Source organism: Alexandromys fortis, unplaced genomic scaffold, assembly GCF_014885135.2.
Source record: "Alexandromys fortis isolate MF-2015 unplaced genomic scaffold, M_Fortis_MF-2015_v1.1 scaffold_90, whole genome shotgun sequence".
Taxonomy (NCBI): Eukaryota; Metazoa; Chordata; class Mammalia; order Rodentia; family Cricetidae; genus Alexandromys; species Alexandromys fortis.
In genome coordinates this window covers 7,784,101-7,808,040 of record NW_026067985.1, presented here as the reverse complement: position 1 = coordinate 7,808,040, position 23,940 = coordinate 7,784,101, and the positions used below count along the sequence as shown (strand labels likewise).

Here is a 23,940-nt window from a genome sequence, read left to right as displayed (position 1 = left end):
GTACCACACCTTCGACTACGGAGCGTCCCAGGAGCCAAAACTGAAAACGCATCCTGAGGAAAAAAAAAAAAAAACGAGAAGGTTTCCACGCGTGCGCAAAGAGAGCTGCGGGCAGTTGTCGCTTGGTCGACGGACGAAGCTGGTTGCCTAGGTGATAGCGAATCGCGAGTAACGCTCAGCACCCAAGGGCAGGCGCACTGTTCTTGGGTTTGACTCCTAGGGTGACAACCCAAGACTTGCAGATCTGCTGAGGGTCTGGAATACTGAGGAGGAAGACACATTTTGCTTTAAGGGAGCGTGTGTGTGACCTTGCCCAGACGCGTCCCTGTCACGGAGAGATGCCAAGGCGCAGAAGCCTGGTCACCTGAGGCCTCCTCCAACCCGGGTCTAGCTCCAGGGGTTCGGGTCGCCTTCGGCACCGTCCCGAAGCCGCTCGTGCAGGGTCGGAGGGTAGAGCCGCAGGACACGGCCTCACAGCGGGCGTGGCGCACGCGTACCGACGGGATGCCGAGCCGTTATCCCGGGGCCGCCGAGCTGCCCGCGTTGGCCAGGACGGAAGACGGCGACGGGTGAGGCCCGGGAACCCCTGCTTAGGATGGGGCCCCTGGTGAAGCCGGGACTCTGTTGACGAGGGGAAGGGCTTGCGAGGCGTCCTAGGAGCAGGACGGCAACTGTCACCCGCTCGGGCTTTCAGCCCGGGAAAGGGCCTTGCGAACCCAGCGGGAGCCGAGGACCCAGCCCCTCGGCTCCCAGTCCCCCAGCTCCGCCACCAATCCACTCCCTGCGACGTTGGCAGCCTCTTTGTCGGATGGAGCTGTGAGCTAGCAAGTTGATCTTGACTTGTTTGGCGGATTGGTTTCTTGATGCACAGTCACGTAGCTCAGGCTGGTCTTGAACTACTCGTTCTCCTGCTCCACTTCGGAGTGTTGGGATGGCGGGTGTAGACTATGACTCCTGGCCTGGGCGGGGTTTAACTGTTTCCTGGATAGCGAGGACCGTAGACTTCTGATGTCAAGGCTAGGGGCCGCTAACCATGCTTCCCTATCCCCGTCCCCCACTTTTGCTTCCTTAAAATCAAGAGCAGCAGGATGACCGGGATTCAGACAGGTTCACAACCATATGGCGCTTGCTGAATCCATGGCTGTGAAATACATATTTACATTTATTAAATATATATTCATATTAAATGTGCATTTTATTGTATATATGTATATATTTGCTGCTAAGACTTCTTAAAGATGAAATGTCAGATTCTTTCATGTTCCTCACAATGCTTGGAGGTGTGCTGGTTCAATGAACACAACAGTTATTGAGAAACTGCAGGAAGCAATTTAATTTTTTGAGAAAAGTAAAAAGAACCGATGCAAGATTGGAAACGTTACAGGCCAGTTCTGGTTCAATTTACTAGTAGTTCCAGCACAAAATAGTTATTCTTTTCAGTACTGAAATTATCAAAGAACAAGAAAGATATCCTGCGTATAGTACAGGAACCAAACTACTCACTTGGTATCGCTGTAAGATTAGACTGGGGAGCTATGAAAGTGGGACTGGGGAGATGGCTCAGTGGTAGAGCACTTGCCTAGCATTTGTGAGCCCTGGGTTCTATCCCCTAGTAATGCACTCACTCTCGTCCTAGGAGAAAATTTGCAAGATATTGATGGAAACAGGAAAAGTAAAAAAGCACGTGAGCTGTCTGTCACTGGACTTTCCGTCTTCACTGGCTATCAAGCTGCCAGATTATATATTATGTGTGTTCTTTTCTAACAGGTCAGTTGGGCGCTTTTATCACCAGATTTCGAAAGGCACTGGTGAGCAGCATAAAGCAGGTAATGCATGTAGATTGCAGACTTGAGAGAAGCCAGTTTGCTTGACACTAATTACACAGTGGAGTTTTAACAATAGGCTCAAAGGGCTGGCAAAATGGACTAGCTGATTTCAGTTCCCCCAGAACCTACCGATTCTTTTAAGTTGTTCTCTGACTTCATCCTGCTTTCCCATTTTCTCCCACCTCACACATCTGCAAATGTAAAACAGACTTCACTAGATTGAGTGTGGGGCTCTGTGCATGCTAGACAGCTACTGAGCTGTAGCCCTAGAGAATGGACTTTAACATCCTCAGTAAACTTGAAACGCTTTTCAGAGTTTCAAAGATCACTTCTTTCTCTTGTGTTAATCTATAATGTTTTTGAGACAGGGTTTCTGAGTGTAACCCTGACTCTATAATATTTTTTTTTAGTACCAATGACTTCTAAAAGAACTGTGTTGAGAATTAGCATTGGTTGGAAAGCAGAGGGCATAGCTGTTGTTTACACATGGACTGAAGGGAAATCCTACACAAACAGCTTCACAAACCATCAGCTATTTCACAAGGAGCACTTTTCAGATACCTCTTTTTTGATGAAGTTAAGAGAAAAACATCATCTCCTCAAGGCCTCTTACTAATTTTCCAGGGGAGGGGGAGGTGGTTTACTGGTCTTGGTAGCACAGGTGTGTGTAGGGAATGCCAGAGAACAGCTCTGTGGAGTAACGTCCCTCCTTCCATTTTACATTCCAGGGATTGAACTCAGGTTGCCATCTTGCCAGCCTGCATCTTATTTTTCTTTGCACTAAACTGCTGATGAGTGATTCTGAACATTTTTTGAGACAGAATTTCTCTAACAGTTCTGGCTGCCCTATGTAGACCAGGCTGGCCTTGAACTCACAGAGATCCGCCTGCCTCTGCCTCACAAGTGCTGGGATTAAAGGCGTGTGCCACCCTGCCCAGCTTTTGAGCATCTTTTAAAGTGTTTATTTGGCTGTGTATTAACATCTTTGGAGACATGTCCATTTCTGATGTTTGTGTGCTCTAAAAATAAAGGGCATACATATTATTCATTCCCTCAAATTTTAACTATCTGACTTAAGATACTTGTATAACTGCTTCAGGATATTCACAAGTATAAATATAGATATATATTCATAATTATTAATGATCTTTGTCTACAGATAGAATCAAAGAGGGGCACAGAGTGTACTCACACATTGCCAAGCTGCAGGAGTTATGGAAAACCACTCAAATCCAAACAATTCATATCCCTAAATCAGTGACAGATTCATCTTTTCTAAAGGTAAGACCAGAATTTAAAGTAAAAATTTACCTATAGTTGTCTGTGTGAAGGTCAGAGAATAACTTGTGGGAACCAGTACTCTCCTTCACCTAGGGAGCAGATTCAGGCTGTCAGGCTTGGCAGCAAGCACTTCTACCTGCTAAGCCATATTGCCTGCCTCTGTAATGTTTCTGAAGGAAGCTGAATCTTAAACCCAGGGCACCATGCATACTAACCAAGTAATCTACACCAAGCTATAGTTCCAGAACTTGTGACTGAAGATAAACTACTCGGATAGAAGTTTAGGCCCAGCAGACTACATGGTGTATCCAGAACACTGTCAGGGAGTCTGTGTGTGAAGGCAGCCTCCTGCAGAGCAGTGGTCAGGCAACACTGTGAAGCCTTTCTGCTTCCATTTTTCTTGTAGCTCTTCCTTTCGGATACTGGCCAAAGCCTAGGCATGCTGTCCCTGGCACTCTAGGCTTTCTCCCTGGTTCTCTGACTTTCATACCTAACTTGAAAGGCCTGACTTTCTTTCCATCCCGCTCCTCCTGGCAGTTGCCAGAAATTTTCAGCTTACCTGGCCTATTGTATTTTCCCTGAAGCTTAAAAAAAATGTCCTCAAAAAGAATTGATGTGATAGCACAGGCCTTATTCCAGCCCTGGGAAAGCAGAGAAAGGTAAATTTCTCTGAGTTTGAGGCCAGCCTGGTCTATGTAGAAAGTCAGAAGCCAGCCAGGGCCACATAGTAAAACCTTGTTTCAACAACAAATAGAACAAAAACAAAACTCACCCATCCCCAAAGCAGAGTCAGTAAGTATATTGAATAAATTCATGAATGACTTACAAGGATTATAGATTCCCTGTCACTTTGGAGTCTGTCCTGAATGTTACTCTGTAGACCAGGCTGGCCTCGAACTCAGAGATCCACCTGTCTCTGCCTCCGCCTCCCGAGTGCTGGGATTAAAGGCGTGTCCCACCACTGCCTGGCAGAACTATTGATTTTTATTCTTCATTAATGATCAAACCTGTGAGAACTAAGTATGGTGGCATGTGCCTGTGGTCCTGGCTACTGGGGAAGTTGAGGCAGGAGGGTGGCCTGAGCTCAGGAGTTTAAGACAAACCAGGGTGGCTGGAGAGATGGCTCAGAGGTTAAGAGCACTGCCTGCTCTTTCTTTTCTTTTCTTTCTTTCTTTTTTTTTTTTTTTTTTTTTTTTTTTTTTTTTTTTTTTTTTTTTTTTTTTTTTTTTTTTTTGGTTTTTCGAGACAGGGTTTCTCTGTGGTTTTGGAGCCTGTCCTGGAACTAGCTCTTGTAGACCAGGCTGGTCTCGAACTCACAGACATCCGCCTGCCTCTGCCTCCCGAGTGCTGGGACACCCCCCCCCCCAGTGCTGGGATTAAAGGCGTGTGCCACCACCGCCCGGCCTGCCTGCTCTTTCAAAGGTCCTGAGTTCAATTCCCAGCAACCACATGGTAGCTCACAGCCATCTGTAATGAGATCTAATAAAGCTTTCTGTGGACTGGTAGGTTCTTCTGGCCAACTTTCCTACTCCTCTTTAGATTAATGACTTATTCAATAATGTAAATTCTAGGTGTATATATACATACATCAATAACTGAGTTTTGCATCTTTGAGGGGGCAAGACAGGGTTTCTCTGTGTAGCCTTGGCTGTCCTGGAACTCTCTTTAAATTCAGAGACCTGCCTACCTCTGCCTCCTGAGTGCTGGGATTAGAGGGATGTGCCACCACCACTTGGCTGAGTTGTGCATCTTAAGGAAGGACATGTTTCTTTTAAAAAGGAAGTACACTCAGTCAAATTAGATTAAATGATGAAACCTGGCATGGTGGCACACCCAGTCTTCAGGAGATGGAGGGAGGTGGACCAGAAATTGAGGGTCATTCTGTTACATTTCAAGGTCAGAGCCAGCATGGGATGTTTGAAGCCATGTTTTTTTTTTTAAAAAAAATTAGGGGCTGAGGAGATGGTTGAGTGATTAAGAGGACCAGAGTTCAGCCCTAGCACCCATGTCTAGGCTCACAACCACCTGTAACTCCAACTCCAGGGGACTGGACACCCTTTTCTGCATTCTGTGTGCACATGCCCACATATATAGACACATACTTTTTTAAAAACTTAGGTTGGAAACTAACTTACAATATGGTCCACAGAGGCAGCAGATACTCTTCTGCTCCAGGAAAAGATGTATCTTTAGTTGAGACCAAACAAACTAAGTTGCTTTCAGGTACCATCCTGTCCCTCAAAACACCATAGTAAGGCCGGGCGATGGTGGCGCACGCCTTTAATCCCAGCACTTGGGAGGCAGAGGCCGAGGCCAGCAGATCTCTGTGAGGTCGAGACCAGCCTGGTCTACAGAGCTAGTTCCAGGACAGGCTCCAAAGCCACAGTGAAACCCTGACTCGAAAAAACAGAAAACAAAAAACAAAAAACAAACAAACAAACAAAAAAAAAACACCATAGTAAGACAGCAAGGGTGGGGAGAAGGTTCAGTTTGGAGAGGTGCTTGACACAAGCCTAGACCTGGGTTGTGTTCCTGGGATCTGCATGGTGAAAGAAGACAACCCAAAGCTGCAAGTTGTCCCCTGACTCCACTCCCAGTACCTCCCCAACACATGCACAACAAATTAAACAAATTAAATAGGTAAATGAATAAATAGATTAAAAAGGGCAAGATATCCCACTTGAGAAGCTAGGTGGGGGTTCTAAAGCTTGCAGACAGAGAGCACAGCACCCTCCTTTCAAGATCTGTGTTACTGTGGAATGGCAGCCAGAACCATTTGTATGTTTAAATAAGTAGTCATTTTCTTCTCCTTTGGCAAAGTTGAGTCAGCTAAATTTGCTTGTGAATACCATATAGATGAAGTGGGACAACCCTCAACATCTATCCTTTCAGTAAAAAGACTGCTAACCTGTGTTCTACAGTGAGGGGGTCTTGGGAACCAAGGCCAGCAGAGTTTCAATCTGTGACAGATAAGGCAGTTCAGTTCAACACAACTCAGAAGCTGGTGTTGGTTTAAGCTTCAAAAGTTTGACCTCAGGTAGTTTATTTTAGGCACAGGTAAGCACAGCACAATTTGAGGAAAAGCTTCCTGGTGATAATGAACTCAATCATGTGTACACATCAAAACTTAATGCATGACTACATCAAAACTCTGCAAAGCACGAGACAGTAGTATACATTAATTGAGGAAAGAGGCTCAAGGGTCTTTTTTTGATAAGGGTCTTGGGGAGGATTTGGTGTTTCCTGGCCACACAGATAATGCAAAGGTCACTAGGCTTTTTTTTTTTTTTTTTTTTTTTTTTTTTTTTTTTTTTTTTTTTTTTTTTTTTTTTGGTTTTTCGAGACAGGGTTTCTTTGTGGCTTTAGAGCCTGTCCTGGAACTAGCTCTGTAGACCAGGCTGGGTCTCGAATTTACAGAGATCCGCCTGCCTCTACCTCCCGAGTGCTGGGATTAAAGGCGTGCGCCACCATCGCTTGGCGGTCACTAGGCTATTAATCACAGGTTATACATCTGTCCCTTAGGAGAGATGACCCTGTGTGTTTAATATTCCTGGTTCTAGGGCTTACCTGTGAGCCTTCTACAATACAGCAGTCAGTAGACCCCTCATTCTGTCTTTCAGCATCCGGAACTCAGCTCAGGCCAGAAGCGCTACCTGTGCGGCATCACTAAGATCTGTAACTCCAGCTATCTGAGGACCTTAATGAAGCGGCAGTACATGCATATGTTTCGTCATGGTTCACAAAAGCCAGGCAGGTGCACCTCCTCTTGGTTTCTTGCCAGTTCTTATGAGAAATGAAAGGGTCTCCTAACAGGTGGTTTGTGTGACAGGCGTCCTCATACATCACAGGAGCCATACCAGCTCCCGCTACTCACAGAAACAGCATCCCCCCTGCACTCCGTGGCGACACCACCTGGAGAGAGAGGACTCTTGGAACATTGCAGCTGCAGCACCTGAAATGATCATCCATTCCCTCTGGCGGCCACTGAGACACAAAGAAGGGTCTGTTTCTTGAGGTTAAGAGGGAAAAACGATACCTAGTTCTGTCTGAAGGGGATCCTCCTGGGTGATATTAAAGCTCCTATTTCCTATATGTTCACTCTGCTAAACTCAGACGAAGGGGCCACTTCTTCTTTATTGAGATGAGTGGGATATGACACTTCAGGGAGCTGGAGTTTCTGTGCCATGACAAATAGCCCAGGTATGCCTCAAACTCATGGAAATCCTCTTGCCTCAGCTTCCCACATGCTGGAAGTACAGGTGTGCCACCACACCCAGCTATATCAGTCTTCTTCACAATATAATTAGTAGATTTGAAAACATTTTTAAATCAGGGCAAGAGCCAGGTGATGGTGGCGCACGCCTTTAATCCCAGCACTCGGGAGGCAGAGGCGGGCAGATCTCTGTGAGTTCGAGACCAGCCTGGTCTACAGAGCTAGTTCCAGGACAGGCTCCAAAGCCACATAGAAACCCTGTCTCGAAAAACAAAAAAAAACAAACAAACAAACAAAAAAATCAGGGCAAGATAGTTCAGCAGGTAAAAGCAACCTGTGTTTGATCCCTAGAACCCAGGGGAGGGGGAGGGAACAGAGTCCCCAAAGCTGTCCTCTGACCTCCATACATGCACCCATATTGACACACACCGTAAACAATAAACAAAGAAGTTCTGGGTCAGCTAGAGATAGTCTACTCTTCTCATTCAGGTTCCAAATGACGGAACGCCTCCAGAAGCAGCCCATAATGACCCCACAAAGGGGAGGACTATAAAGCCAGGAGGAAGGAGGAGGAAAGCTGCCGTCAGCGGCATAGTGGCATAAGCCTGTGCTCTCGGTACTTGGGAGGATCAGGAGTTTAAGGGCATCTTGGTCTACTGAGTGAATCTGAGGCAAGCCTGGACTATATGAGACTTGTGTCTCAAAATAACAAATCTATAGTTTACAACAACAGAAGCTTTAGTATTCAAACTGTGTGATAATATGCTGCAATCCAGGAGACTGGAGAATGAAGGGCCTTTGATAAAGCCAGCAGCTAGTGAAGACTCTTTTGAGTTCCCCAGCAGTGGTCACTTTGGTGTCTCCAATTAAAATATTTCCCTTTGTCACAGGGTAAAAAAAATTGGATATGCATTGAACACAAGATGCAAGTCACTGAGGAGTTTTAGAAGACCAAGCGGACTGCTCTTGTTACCAGGTAAATGGGGAATTAAGCAGGCATACACACATATAAATGGAGTTAAAGGATTTTTGTTTTTGAAACATGGTCTCATGTTGCGCAGGTGGACCTAGAACTCCTGATTCTTCTGCCTCCACCTCCCAAGTACTAGTGGGTAGAATTACCATGCCTGCCTTGCACTTTTGAACACTTTGAAATATACTAATTCAGATAATCATTTTAATTATGTCTTGATTAAAATTTTCAAGTGTGATGAGATCTGTCATTTCAAGTAAAAACTAACCATGGCGGCATTATGACGTAAGTTAAGTCCCAGCACAGACACAGGGACTCTCTGAGTTTCAGGGCAGCCTGGTCTATATAGATTCATCAGAGCTACACAGTAATACCTTATCTCAAAAACTAAACCAACTAAACATCAAATAGTGTATGCTTCTATTTAAAAGAATTAACTACTTGCTAGGCAGTGGTGGTGGTGCACACCTTTAATCCCAGCACTCAGGAGACAGAGGCAGGCGGATCTCTGTGAGTCTGAGGACAGCCTGGTCTACAGAGTGAGTTCCAGGACAATGAGAGCTACACACAGAGAAACCATATATTGAAAACCAGGGAAAAAAGGAGAATACACTACTCAAAGAGTGAGATTCAGGTCTGTTCTTTTTCTGTGCTGGATATATGCTCTTCACACGAACCTATAGCCCTAGTCCTCCAAGATTTGTCACTATTATCATTGTTGGTTTTGCTTTATACAGTCTCCCTCTCTCTAGCACAGACTAACCCTGAATTTGTGATCTTTCTTGCTCAGCCTTTCAAGTGCTGGGATTATAGACTTGTGTCATTATATCTAGCTTTAGAAGTATTTTTTAGATGTCTGCCTACCATGTGCAAAGCCCTATCACAAGATATAAGGGAAAAGGCAGGGAGGTTAAGTCTGGTCTAAAAGGCTAGGGAGACCCCAGTAGAGGAAACACTGTCGAGGTCCTCAAGCCATGAGAAAGAATTAAAGGAATATGGAGACTCTGAAGACATTACTGACTACTTTATTTAACTCCTAACTCCCTCACCTAGAAGGCTTTTTTTTTTTTTAAGATTTATTTATTTAGGGCTGGAGAGATGGTTCAGTGGTTAAGAGCATTGCCTGCTCTTCCAAAGGTCCTGAGTTCAATTCCCGGCAACCACATGGTGGCTCACAACCATCTGTAAAGAGGTCTGGTGCCCTCTTCTGGCTGCAGACATGCACACAGACAGAATATGGTATACATAATAAATAAATAAATATTTATAAAAAAATAAAAGATTTATTTATTTATTATATATACAACATTCTACCTCCATGTATGTCCACACGCCAGAGGGTGCCAGATCTCATTACAAATGGTTGTGAGCCACCATGTGGTTGCTGGGAATTGAACTCAGAACCTCTGGAAGAGCAGCCAGTGCTCTTAACCTCTGAGTCATCTCTCCAGCCCCCTAGAAGGCTTTTAAAACCAGTGAGAATACAGGGTTTACTGCAGTAGCTGCTATAGTACAATGCTGTGACTACTATAAGAAAGGCTGAGGCAAGTAGGAGGGGTACGTACCTATGTTGAAAACAGTAGAGAATTTGTCTTTCTAAAAGCTCAATAGGCTGGGTCATTTTAAAGGTGTTTAGAATTTTGTTTGTTTTTTCGAGACAGGGTTTCTCTGTGGCTTTGGAGCCTTTTTGTTTGTTTTTGTATTTTTTTAGGTGCTTAGAATTTTTTTTTTTGTTTTGTTTTTCGAGACAGGGTTTCTCTGTAGCTTTGGAGCCTGTCCTGGAACTAGCTCTTGTAGACCAGGCTGACCTCCAACTCGCAGAGATCCACCTGCCTCTGCCTTCCTAGTGCTGGGATTAAAGGCCTTCGCCACCACCCCCCGGGCTAGGTGCTTAGAATTTTATATCCAGTCACATATGTTGACACATGCCTTTAATCCCAGCACTCGGGGTACAAAGGCAGGTGGATCTCTGTGACTAGGAGGCCAGTTTGGTATCAAGTTACAGGCTAGCCAGAGCTACAAAAACCCTGTCTCAAAAAATAAGTAAATGAGGCTGGAGATAAGGCTCGGTGGTTAAGAGCATTGGCTGCTCTTTCAGAGATCCTGCAATCCCCAGCACCCACCACTCTTGTTCCAAATCTGAGGCCCTCTTCTGCCCTCTGTGGACACCAGGTGCACGCACACACAGAATAAGTACATAGACACACATGCAGGCAAAACACTCATACACATATAATAAAAATTTTGTTTCCAAAACAGATTATAAACTCCTCTCTTCCCTTCGGTTTCTTCAGATGGTTCTCAGCCATGCACGAGTGAAGGAACAAAGGAAGAAGATCTACTGAATGAGTGCATGCAGACCATGTCTATTCAAGAACCGGACACCCCGTCTTAGCCCACAAGTCTCCATACCAAGGTCAGCCATCAGCCAACATCCAGATGTGGACAGGGAAGAGTTGTGAGCCATGTATGGATAGTGCTAGTCACCAGTATGTCAATTGAGTTGTTGAGAAATTGACACAGCCTTCTTCATCTTATATGCTTCTGTGTACCAATGATATCTGTGTAATGTATGCTTGTTTCTAGCTAGGAACAATTAAAATTTTACTTGCCACATACACTAAATTTTTAAAAATTTATTTTATGTACATTGGCGTTTTGCCTGCAGGTATGTCTGTGCAAAGGTATTGAAACTCCTGGGATTATACTGGTGAGCTGCCATGTGGGTACTAGGAATTGAACCCAGGTCCACTGGAAGAGCACCAGCGCCTCTTTTGTTGTTGTTGTTGTTTTGTTTTTGTTTTTTGAGACAGGGTTTCTCTGTGTAGCCCTGGCTGTTCTAGAACTCATTCTTCAGACCAGGCTGGCCTCAAACGGAGATCCACCTGCCCTCTGCCTCCTGAGTGCTGGGATTAAAGGTATGTACCACTATGCCTGGTATGATTTTTTTTTCCAATTTGTTCTTTCCAAATATATTATTTGTTCTTTCAGCTCATAATCAGTTCCAAAATAGTAATAGTTGAATATTATATAAGATTTTTCTTGATTAAAATAGGAAAATAGAAAAATATTTACACAGAATAGCACGTGTAGGTCGTAACTTGTAAAGCAGGTACTCAATATTTGCTATTAAATATAAATTATAAACCTATGGATAAGACAAGTGTGTTGGCATATATATTTAATCTTAGCACTTGAGAAGAAAGACAGGTTTCTTTGAGTTCCAAGCTAACCTGGTCTACACTTTGAATTCCACGTAAGCCAGGGCTACATAGTGAAAGCTCCTCAAAAAGAAATTATTGTTGGGGGCTGGAGAGATGGCTCAGTGGTTAAGAGCATTGCCTGCTCTTCCAAAGGTCCTGAGTTCGATTCCCAGCAACCACATGGTGGGTCACAGCCATCTGTAATGGGGTCTGGTGCCCTCTTCTGGCCTGCAGACATAGACAAAGATGGAATATTGTATACATAATAAATAAATATTTAAAAAAAAAGAAATTATTGTTACAAACAGATAAAGACATTAGCAGCAGGAGGACTTAAGAATCACTGCTGAGGGGGCTGGAGAGATGGCTCAGCAGTTAAGAGCACTGCCTGCTCTTCCAAAGGTCCTGAGTTCAATTCCCAGCAACCATACGGTGGCTCACAACCATCTGTAATGAGATCTGGCGCCCTCTTCTGGCCTGTAGACAGAATACCGAATACCGTATATATAATAAATAAATCTTTAAAAAAAAAATCACTGCTGACTTATTGTCAGCTTGGTACAGTGTTCATAAGCTACGAAGCAGGTCTCATGTTTTGACACCATCCTACCTGGTCCTCCTGAAGAGAACGACAGGCATGTGCCACCACATGCCTTTACTCTAACCTTTCTAATGCTGAGACCCTTTCATAAAGTTCCTAATGTTGTGATCACCCCAACCATAACATTATTTTCATTGCTACCTCATAACTCAAAATAGAATTTTGCTACTGTTATGAATTGTAAACATCTGTTTTCTGATGGTCTTTCTCAGGTGACCTCTGTGAAAGTCATTTGACTCCCAAAAGGAAATACCTACAAGTTGAGAACTACTACTGTTAACACATCTGTAGCTGTGCACCCCTGCACTCTTAACACATCTGTGGCTGTGTACCCCTGCACTCTATCACACCTGTAGCTGTGCACCCCTGCACTCTTAACACATCTGTGGCTGTGCACCCCTGCACTCTATCACACCTGTAGCTGTGCACCCCTGCACTCTTAACACATCTGTGGCTGTGTACCCCTGCACTCTATCACACCTGTAGCTATGCACCCCTGCACTATAACACATCTGTAGCTGTGCACCCCTGCACTCTTAACACATCTGTAGCTGTGCACCCCTGCACTCTTAACACATCTGTAGCTGTGAACCCTGCATTCTAACAATTCTGTGGCTGTGCACCCCTGCACTCTAACACATCTGTGGCTGTGCACCCCTGCACTCTAACACATCTGTAGCTGTACACCCCTGCACTCTAACACATCTGTAGCTGTGCACCCCTGCACTCTAACACACCTGCGGTTGCATTTGATATATCATTTTTTAACATTGTGCTTGTTTTGTTTTAGAGACAATGTTTCCCTGTGTAGCTCTGGCTATCCTGGAACTCACTTTATAGACTGGGCTGGCCTTGAACTCAGAGATCCTCCTGCCTCTGCCTTTCAAGTTCAGGGATTAAAGGTGTAAGCCACCTTTACTATTGTGGTATTCAAGTCTTAAGAGCCTCTGTCTCTTGATTACTGGGATTTTAAGTCTGTAGTTTTTAAATTAAACACAGGTTTTCAAGAAAGTCTAAATGGAAGGTAAACATTTATTACTAAAGAAGAGAAAACATACACAGAAATTCTGGATTCTTTCTCTTCATGCACTAGTTTTGTAATGAAGTCCAAATACCAACTAGGAAGATATTTACAAAGATAAATTTTTCTTAAATGGACCTATACTGTATGGTGGACTTCTTTTCATAGAAACCATATACTGCAAGCTAAGAATATTCTTATAGTTTACAAGAATCTTAGAGGAACTATGTTCTAAACAGAAGATACCTTTTAGTGCAAAATATTATAAAAGTGACACAACTGTGTGCCTCTTAAGTGTTTAATTAATTCATTTGAACAAGAAAATAGGGGAAAAAACAGAAAATGAACAAGACAAGCCTAGCTTTAAGATTTTTTGTATTCAATTCGTTCTACTTTCACATCATCTCCAATAAGCTGATAGACGTAAGTGACCACTGTAGAAGCCTGGATATCCATCAGGACAAATGAAGGAATAATATTTCTGGAAGAGAAATAAACTGTGTTAGTGTTTTGTACTAAAGCAAAAGCACTGTAAATTTCAATTCAAGGTATTGAACTCCAGGAGAAATCTGATTGTTACCTGCACACTGAAAAGAACACCAGTAACAGGGTGGGGGTGGTGCACTCAGGGAGGCAGAGGCAGGTGGATCTCTGTATGTGTGAAGCCAGCCTGGTCTACAAAGTGAGTTCCAGGGCAGCCAAGGCTACACAAAGAAACCCTGTCTCAAAAAAGAAAGAAAAAAATAACAAAAAGGGGTTGCTGACATTTACCTGTTTGCTGGGTCATGGTGGCACCTGCCTTTAATCCAAGCACTCAAGAGGTAGAGGCAAGAGGATCTCTGTGAGTTCAAGGCCAGCCTGATCTACAAAGCAAGTTCCAGGACAGGCTCTAAAGCTACATAGAGAAAAACCCTGTCTCAAAAAACAAAAACAAAACAAATTTTTTTTTTACCTGTTTATTGTGTTTTTTTAAATAGGGTCTCACTATGTAGCTCTGGCTGGCCTTGAACTCAGAGATCTACCTGCCTCTGCCTCCAGAGTGCTGGGATTAAAAGTGTGTGCCACTACACAGACTCTTATTTAAATGTTGTATTTCTCTTTATGAACATCATGCAATTACTACTTTTTCTAAAGCACTAAATACTAAGTTGTGGTACTTACGTTTCCAAGGCATTATATGCCCCAGTGGCGGAACCTGGGTTAATGTAGAATTTATTTTCATGCTCAAATGCTTCAAATTTGTGTGTGTGTCCTGAGATAAGAATGTCCACATCAAACTGCCTCTGCAGCAGGGCCAAGCTAGCCATGTCTCCCCATGGAATAACTTGGTGTCCATGGATCAGACCGATCTTGAACTGCCCCACAGTCACAACCTTCTGTTCTGGGTAATTCAGATTCTAATATAAAAAAAGACACAAGGAAAATACACATTTCTGATAGGATGAAACTTACTCAATTTGTTTAAATATTCAACCTCATATAGGTATCTTCAGACCTACAACAAATACATTTATAAAAAGTTTCTCCTCAGCCTGTAATACTGCAATAGTGTATAAAACCCAATTCAGCCAATGTAAATTGGAAGCTTCTAAGCAACTGCTTTATTAAGTTAATTTTTATAGAATATGGGTTCTTAAAAAAAAAAAAAAAAAAAAAGAATATGGGTTCTTTAGGGTGTGCTGTAAAGAATAACTATTCCTGGGCTGGGGAGATGGCTCAGCAAGTAAAGATACTTGCCCCCCAGCCTGGATTCTATCCCTGGATCCCACATGGTAGAAAGAGGGAACTGACTTCACAAGCTGTTGTCCTTTGACCGTCACACAAGTACTATTTACATGCATGCACAAATATTGTAATAAAAAATTTAGAGAGTAATTATCCCCAAACTTGTAATTTTCACAACTTAAGGCACATAACTTATAAACTGGGATTTATTTAAATTATATCCAGGCTTTAATACTTACAATACCCAATTTTTTTTAAAGCTTTATTTATTATGTATGCAGTGTTCTGTCTGCATGTATTCCTGCAGACCAGAAGAGGTCACCAGATCTCATTATGGATGGTTGTGAGTCACCAGGTGGTTGCTGGGAATTGAACTCAGGACCCTATGTTTGGTTTTTTCTTTTGTTTGTTTGTTTGAGACAGGGTTTCTCTGTAGCTTTTTGGAGCCTGTCCTGGAACTAGCTCTTGTAGACCAGGCTGGCCTCGAACTCATAGAGATCTGCCTGCCTCTGCCTCCCGAGTGCTGGGATTAAAGGTGTGCACCATCACTGCGTGGCGCTTTTTTTTGGGGGGGGGGGGGCAGAGGGGGGGATCAAGCCAGGGTTTCTCTGTGTAGCTCTGGCTGTCTTGGAACTTGCTCTGTAGACCAGGCTGGCTTCAAACTAAGAGAGGTCTGCCTGCCTCTGCCTCCCAAGTGCTGGGATTAAAGGTATGAGCTACCACCTCCCTGCATAACAACTCTTTAATTTTATTCCCCTTCCAAACAGGGTCTTTTAGAGCCCCACATGGTCAGAAATTTATTTGTATCGTTAGGCTATGCGTATATAGTATGTAGCAATGTAGCCAGGCAGTGGTATATGCATTTAATCCCAGCCCTCCAAAGGCAGAGACAGGTGGATCTCTGAGTTCGAGGCCAGCCTGGTCTACAAGAGCTAGTTCCAGGACAGGCTCCAAAGCCACAGAGAAACCATGTCTTGAAAAACAAATTTAAAAATATGAAACAAAAATGAATTTGCTGTTTAGACCTGGTTCTTACCACTAATATTTCACTATATATGTGCAAATATCCCAAAATCTGAGAATGCCTAAATTCAGAACACTGGCTGCAAACTAATGGATAGTTCACCTCTAATTTTTATTTGGGTGACAATGCTGTTGAGGACTGAACCCAGGCATCGTGTATGCTTAGAGAGGTGTTCAACCACCAAACATTTCTAGGTCCAAAGGTAACTTTTCAAAGTGGCGGTGGTGGGGCGACCATGGAAAAACTCAAGCTTAAATAATAAAGTTTATACAAAACAGTAAGAAAGGAGTACAGATGGGAGAGAAAGGAAAATGGCACCTCATCGAAGTCTCCTCTTACGATGTGGACGTCACCAGCCAGAGTCTTGAGATAGTCATAGCTCTCCTTGGTGCAAAGGTTCCCAGTGCAGAGAATGTGCTGGATTTTTCCTGGCACCAGGAGTTTTTTGAATTTAGCCGGCAGGCTGTTGCACCGGTGTGGAATGTGCAGATCTCCTAACACCAACACCAACTTTCAGGTGTCGGAGTGGAACAAACACAGGGTTAGAGGTGATGGTAGACAACACAATCCTCCCATGACTACCCCTTTAGACTTGGCAGAGAGTCCAAGAACCCAGCAGAGCGAACGTTACTGATGCGGTTCCTAGCCTGTGGTACCATATCTGTTCTAAGCCAATCTTATCTTGGATATCTAAAGTTGTGTTATTTTATTTAACCAATAAAAAATATAATAAAATCAAGTTTTCTAAAGTGACCCACTAGCCAGGTGAGAGCACACACCTGTAACCCAACACGGGCGGGGAGCAGAGGCAAGAGACCACTGCAAGTTCAAAGCCTGTCGAGTCTACATAGTGAGTTCTAGGTCAGCCACAGCCACACACAGAGATACTGTCTCAGAAAAAGTAAAAAAGATTGATTTAGAAACCTATACATTACATTGAATCATTGAATAAGATAGACACTGCAAACTGAACTGCTAGAATTTACAGCATTCGATAGTTTTGAAGAATGACACAGTAATCCTATCTGCAGCTGTAATATAAACCTATTTAATTGCAAAATCATTGTTAAAGGAAATTATCAGAAATGAAACATGACCCTAGAGAGATGACTTAGATGTTAAGAGCACTGATTGCTCTTGCTAAGGTCCCAGGTTCAATTCCCAGCACCCACAAGACAGCTGACCATTTAATTCTAGCTCTAGTGGATCCGACACTCTCTTCTGAGCTTTTCAAGTACTGCACTAGCTGGTGTGATTAGACACACGCAGACAAAACAGTTGTGGTAATATGGCTGGGCAGTAATCTTAACCCTCAGGAGGCAGAGGCAGGCGGATGTATCTCTTTGAGTTTGAGGACAACCTGGTCTACAAAGTAAGCTCCAGGGCAGCCTAAAATAATACAGTGAGACCTTGTTTCAAAAGGAGAAGGGAGGGAGGGAGAAGCAGGGAGGGAGAGACAGAAGAGAGGGAGGGAGGGAGGAAGGGAGGGAGGGAGGGAGGGAGGGAGAGAGGGAGGGATGAATGAATACAGAGTATGGAGGGAGGTTCATGCTTGTAAATTTAGCAGACAGGAGGACTGCTAGTTCAAGACCAACCTGGGCTACATGGCATGCAAATTCCAGTTCTAGGCCAGCCAATACTGCAAGCGAAACTATCACACACACAAAATACATACATATATGTATGTATATAAATATAAAAAATTAGGGAAAAAGTTAATTTTATAGTTTGTGCTAAGAACTCTTTGGAGGGGTTGGGAATTTTGCTCAGTGGTAGAATGCTTGCCTAGCAAGTGCAAAGCCCTGGGTTTGGTCCTCAACTCAAAAAAAGGACTCTTTGGAGAACATTAGCCCAAATTAACTGATTTTGCTATTTCAAATTCTTAGCAGTATGTCACAGGGCACAAAGGCCTAATACTTTAGAGTCTCAATAGATACATATGTGCTTCTTTTTTTTTTTTTATATGTTTTGCTATCTTCACTTTCTTTCACTAGAAATCCCCACTGTCATATTTCTATTACCTGGATAAAACTGCTTCTTCCACTCCCTCAGTATAGTGTGTAAACTTAAAAAAAATAACACTTTACAATCATCATGTGCATTAGAGAGTAAAACAAAAAGGCAGATGATTGAGTAATGAGATCAGCAGGGAGCAGTTCAGAGTTGCCACAGTCTCAGATGACAAAAATAAAATTTGCTCTGAAATGTCAAAGAATTAAAAAGCCAAGCCTAAAACAGGCATGGTGGCACACTCCTTTAATCCCAGCACCAAGGAAGAATAGGCAGGAAGATTTCTGTGAATTCAGGGCCAACCTGGTCTACATAGCAAGCTCCAGACCAGCCAAAGCTACATAGTGAAATCCTGTCCAAAAAAGGGGGAGGGACAATCCCATTAAATTTTAGATTAAAAATTTCAAGAGTGAACAAAATAAACTGACATTATTGTTTAAAAGTCCATTTAAAGCTGTGCGTTGGTGGTGCTTGCCTTTAATCCCAGCACTCAGGAGGCAGAGGTAGGTAGATCTCTGTGGGTTTGAGGCCAGCCTGGTCTACAAAGTGAGCTCAAGGACAGCCAGAGCTGTTATAGAGAGAAATCCTGTGTCACCACTCCAAAAAAAAAGAAAAGGAAAAAAAAAGTTCATTTAAAGATATCACATGCCCCCCTGAGAGTAACAGAAGAGATTTTCCGGGTTGGTTAGTATAAGCACACTTACAGGATCTTCATTGTACCATGTTCCACTCATCAGTGCACACACTCTGCTTTTCAAGGCATGCTTACCAACAGTTTCAAAGAAAGCATTACATGTTTAATATGATAAAACTTTTGCCACCATAATTGTTTTGTTGTTTTTGTTTTTTGCCAAGTGCTGGGATTAATGGCGACTGCTACCACCATCTGGCCTGGCCAACTTAAAATAATTAATTTAGCTGGGTATGAGAACATGTTGGCAATAATAAAAAAAAATACTCTAGACCGTTGAGGCAAAAAAAATAATAATAATTAATTTGGCAACTGAAGAGATGGTTCCGTGGTTAAGAGCACTGACAGCTCTTCCAGATGATCTAGGTTTGATTCCCAGCACACAGCAGCTCACAACTGTAACTCCAGTTCCAGGAGATCTGATTCCCTCTTCTAGCCTTGGAGGGTACCAGGCACACAGGTAGTACAGAGAGAGACATACAAAGCACATCCACATAAAATAACCAAATTTTAAAAAAATTAAATTTTAAGATCAATCAAAACCCAGAATATGTCCAGTAAGAATGATTACTAGAGCAAGCTTGATTATCTGGCAACAAAGTCAAAAGGACTGTAAATAAGAGGAACTGTTCCTAACACAGGGCAGCTGCAGCAGTCCACGCTGGGGAACACCTCGGAAAGCTAAACTGACTACAAAGGATCCACCCTCAATCAGTAACAAGCACCTTGACTTAGAACAGTCTTCACTGAAGAGGGGTCCCTTCACATTTGGATTAATGAACAGTTACTGTGACATGCTGGAAAACATTTTCTATACTAAAAGAAAAATCTCGGAACTCATAAGAGGGTGTTTATCTCTGGGACTAAAAAAATGAACTGTTTAGTCAGAATATACCAGAAAGAACATTAGCGAAACACAGTACTGTATTATGATTGAAGACACCAATTCTATGAGGTGCCATCCATCTCCTTGACTATTAATATGTGAAAACTGTCACTGGATAAACAGCCACACAGGAACTAGCAAAGATCCACAGTAGGACAGAGTCCTATGGTTTCTACTGATGACCAAGTTAGGAGACATACATGACACGTCACAAGTGCCCCTGCCTAAACTCCATGGTGATAGATCAGGTTAGACAAACATGAGAGGCAGCAAAGGGTCTAGAAATGGCTGTCTTGTTATATTCATATAAACAACCTAAACGAACGAAGCATGGGGATTGGGTCACTTCCTACTTGAGAGATCAGTTATCAGCCACCCAACCACCATTGTTAGTAGGAGCGTAGAAAAGAAACTTACTCTGTGCCCAGCCTTAGTGGAATGAAGAAGTTGATTGCAGACAGGGGAATGAAAAAAAAAGGGTGAAACATGACCAATGTTAAAAGAAAGCAACAAAAGTTAAAAGAAAAAAAAAACATACCAAATATGCAAAATTTGTTAATGATTTCTGAATGTTATGAAAGGAAATGTTAAAAATCATCTGTGCTGAAAATGATTCCAAAAGTACTCACTTCATCTCTCAGCAGAGGACAAACACAGCACACCTGCCCTGCCAATGTCATCTACATTTTCTAACCTTGCTTTCCGCGTCGACTCCTGTCCCTTAATTTTTCATTCAGTTTACTCTTTGTAAGATTAGATATTTATAATTTGAAGAATTCACTGGGAATAGGTTAAGGCTAACCTGGTTCCTGGGGTCTTGCTGTCTCTGGAGTACACTGGTTTTATTTATTTATTTATTTATTTTATCTTTTTATAATGTTTGAGGTTTTAGTAGTAAAAACCCATTCTCCAGGGGAAGTTTTGCTATAGAGGACATTACTAACGTGAATACATATGGTGAAAATGCCAAGAAAGATCACGACAATAAAAACCAACACACACTTAGTGTGGTGGCACACTCATTTGGTTCCAGCACTTGGGAGACAGAGGCAGGCAGATCTCTGTGAATTCCAGGCCAGCTTGGGTGCTATATTGTAATAACCTGACTTAGGCATCAAGAGATGGCTCAGCAGTTAAAAGCACTTGCTGATCTTGCAGAGGTCCCGGATTTGGTTTCCAGCACCCACAAGGCATCTCACAATTGTATCTCCAGTTCTGGGATCCCAAGCCCTCTGGCTTCCAATGGTACCTGTACTTGGGTGGTGCACATAAAACTCACGGAGACACACACATACACAAAAATTAAAAAGAAATAAATTTTTAAAAGAAACGTGATCAATAGCAGTGACCCTTAAACCTAAGTGTTCACCTCTCAAAACGACTTCAGAAACATGGATCATGGCAACTAATTCTTCTCCCTGGAAGTATCTCCAAACTGCCATAATTAACTAGTCTACCTTAAACTGGAGTCTGTTTAGAAGCGAAAATCGGGTAAATTTAAGCACACATCTTTGGAACACTTATAAACCACCTTTTCAAAGGTCGTTTGGAGAATAATCTCTAAAAACGCAACGTGTGCCCATCAGTCCAAGAGGTACCTTCACTTTAACGTTCCTCAGCACAAACAGCAAAGCTCAACCGCCCTCTATAAACTTTGGAGAGCACGGATGTCTTTAAAAAGTCTGATTACATGGACGTGTCTGCTCCCCAGGTTTCATTGAGCAAGGTCGCAGGGGCAGCAATCTAACGGGAGCAAAGGCCTGATGCAGACTGGGGGAAGCTAAAGCTCTGCAAATAACACGCACATCTCAGACTTCAAACGATCCCCATGCGTTCGCTCTAAGGGGTAGCAGCAGCCACAGCTGACAAGCAGTCCCTTTCCGGGTCCCCGCCCGGAGTGGCCAATGCAGCGGCTACTTCTCGTTCTGCACCGAGGCCGGCTGTCCCCAGCAAGCCCCGAAGAAGCAGGAGGAAGACGTCCGGCCACACGAACGTCCCGAGGCCTCTCCCGGCCACAGCGAGCCGATCTCGTGACAGGACGAGAGGCCGGGTCCTCCACGCACGCCCTCTGGCCGCAGGGGCGAGGGGCGAGCCAGGCCGGGCCGCACCCTGGCCAGCCGCGATCTTCCCCCTCCCTCCTCCGCGGCCTCCCCAGGCTCGCGACTCAGCCGCGCCCGCTCCAGCCTCCCAGAGCGTCCTCGTCCCCGACGCCGGAGTATCCTGGTCCGACCCGGGTCGCCGCCGCCACGGTGCTCACCATCCTGTCACCAGGCTTCGTTCAGTCACCACGAACGCCGCCGCCCTCTTCCTCGGGTTTCTTAGTAGACCCGCCCATTTCTTCCGCCACCAATAAGACGCGGAGTTTGCGAGGGACGGTCCTACGAGGCCTCGTAAAGGTCAGTCCCAGTCAGAAAGCGAAACGCGTGGGTGGGGCCAAGATAGAGGCGGAGACAGTGGGCAGTGCGCATAACATCCGGGTACCTACGGCGGGTACGCTTCCGCCCGCCGTGCCCTCCTTCCCGGTAGCCATGCTGAAGTGCGGGATGACGGGCGGTCAGGTGAAAGGTGGAGCGGCCATTCTTGTTTTGCTACTTAGAAGAGGGAGACCCTAGTGTCTCTGAAGTGTCTCCATCGTCTCCTTACGCTTCCTCTGCCGTGCTTCGCCAGGACTGAGGACGCAAAGCCGGGCCTCAGCGCCCTCACGAGGGCCCTGCTGCGCTTCGAATAGCGTGACAGCCCCTTTTTCTTTAGTTATGCCTAGTAATTTGGTGACCATGAAATGAACTGTAGCGTTGGGCATTAAGCTCGGATTGACGAGGGCTGATGTGGGGAGAAGTTGAGAGGAAAATTAACACTTTACCAACAAAAGAATTTTGAGTCCGGGGAAAACCCGATCTCCATTCGAGATTCTACCAGAGAATTTTTTTTTTTTTTGATTTTTCAAGACAGGGTTTCTCTGTAGCTTTTGGAGCCTGTCCTGGAACTAGCTCTTGTAGACCAGGCTGGTTTGTTGTTTTTTTTTTTTTCTTTTCATATATATACATATATATATGTAGTATATATATGCATATATATATATATATACACTAGAACAAGCTACTATGTCACTTTGAACCTCAGTTTCCTTAATTGGAAGATGAGACTAATATTAACACCTTCGTTGATAAGAGTTTGTCATAAGCATGAAGTGGATGAATTGAGCCCAGTAATTAGAAGGACAATGTGGGGAACTGTATTGTACATAGCCTTACAAAAGGGAATGACTGGGCTTGGAACAGGGTTCGTGGGCACAGACAGCTTGCCTGACATGTACAAGGCCTAGGTTCAACTGCCTGCAGAGTGTAGGAGAACCCAAAAAGAAAATGAAGGATAGCATTACCATAGGAATTGACTTGCAGGAGACATCATTTTGTATCACTGCAGATTTAATTTTTTGCTTTCTTTTTTCTCTGTTTTTGAATTCTTACTATGTATGTAAAGGGTATTATATGGTATTTCCTAAGGTAAATTAATCTATAAAATGCTGTGGGGATCAGCTGAATAATTTAACTCTCAGATGCATCCTGAGCTTTTTTCCACCCTAAACATAAAAGTCAAATGTAATCACTTAATGGGAAATTGTTGAGACACATAAAGGAAAAGGGGATTTCAGGCCACTTTTTCCAGCTCAGTGACATAACATACATACATCTGGTCACTTTGTGCTGAATTCCTCTCATGGTGATTCCTCTCACGGTGATTCTTCTCACGGTGATGCACCTTGCTAGGACTCGACAAAGCATCAAAGTTGAGATCATTATGATCTAACCTGGACATACTGGAGGCCTAGATAGCCAGTGACTTTCCAGTCTCTTCCCCAGGACCAAGCTCAAAGTGAATGGTCAAAGCCAGGCTGAAGAAGCAGTGGTACAGAATAGGCCTTGGGTAGGATAGTTGCCAACAATTCCCAATGCCTTGGTTGGGTAGTCTCTGCACTGCCAAAAGACCCTATTTCCATCTCTGGGAATCTTACCCACAGGGCAGTAGTAATAAAGAGCTCAACTGAAGAATTTGACCGGCATGATTAAGTTGTTCAGTTGATCCTGCTGTCCTTTCCAGTTTTCCTTTGAGTCCTGTGCATGCAGAAGTAGTCCTGCGATTTCTCTTTATTGCTAGAAAGAATATAATCAGCACCTTTCTTTTCCTCCACAGTATTTGGAAAAGCAATACAGACTCTATCACGAGTGAGTGATGACCTGTGGCTAGACCCATCTGAGAAAGGTGTAAGTAAGTCCAGTTAAAAAGCCCAGCGTGAGCCGGGCGGTGGTGGCGCACGCCTTTAATCCCAGCACTCGGGAGGCAGAGACAGGCGGATCTTTGGGAGTTCGAGGCCAGCCTGGTCTACAAGAGCTAGTTCCGGGATGGTCCCCAAAGCTACAGAGAAACCCTGTCTCGAAAAACCAAAAAAAAAAAAAAAAAAACAAAAAGCAGACACGCAACATGCCAA

The 23,940-nt window shown here is 43.8% G+C and overlaps 3 protein-coding genes across 7 annotated transcripts in view; 2 read left to right on the top strand and 1 right to left on the bottom strand.

Annotated features, from left to right (window-relative positions):
- Window positions 1-112: 112 nt before the first annotated feature.
- On the top strand, window positions 113-12,970 carry Fam216a (family with sequence similarity 216 member A). The gene is made up of 7 exons (XM_050158905.1): window positions 113-569; window positions 1,768-1,826; window positions 2,986-3,107; window positions 6,728-6,857; window positions 6,937-7,108; window positions 8,211-8,296; window positions 10,588-12,970. Exons 1-7 carry the CDS (start codon window positions 505-507, stop codon window positions 10,686-10,688), a joined length of 735 nt encoding a protein of 244 aa, XP_050014862.1. The 5' UTR covers window positions 113-504; the 3' UTR covers window positions 10,689-12,970.
- A 139-nt stretch (window positions 12,971-13,109) lies between these two features.
- Window positions 13,110-21,849, bottom strand: Vps29 (VPS29 retromer complex component). The gene is made up of 4 exons (XM_050158907.1): window positions 21,712-21,849; window positions 16,186-16,377; window positions 14,280-14,515; window positions 13,110-13,599 (listed from the first exon to the last, which is right to left on the bottom strand). The coding sequence occupies exons 1-4, from the start codon at window positions 21,712-21,714 to the stop codon at window positions 13,482-13,484; spliced, it is 549 nt and encodes a 182-aa protein (XP_050014864.1). The 5' UTR covers window positions 21,715-21,849; the 3' UTR covers window positions 13,110-13,481.
- The window catches only part of Rad9b (RAD9 checkpoint clamp component B), a 37,122-nt gene continuing 34,946 nt past the window's right edge, over window positions 21,765-23,940 (top strand). Inside the window, exons 1-2 of one of the 5 annotated variants that reach the window (XM_050158901.1) lie at window positions 21,765-21,850; window positions 23,646-23,716. Coding sequence is in view for 3 of the 5 variants with exons in the window: in XM_050158899.1 (XP_050014856.1) it covers window positions 21,983-22,019; window positions 23,646-23,720 (112 nt within the window). In the remaining 2 variants the exon portion in view is untranslated. Of the gene's footprint in view, window positions 21,851-21,941; window positions 22,020-23,645; window positions 23,721-23,940 lie in introns of those variants that run through there. The other 4 variants (XM_050158900.1, XM_050158898.1, XM_050158899.1 and 1 more) reach the window with 4 other exon arrangements.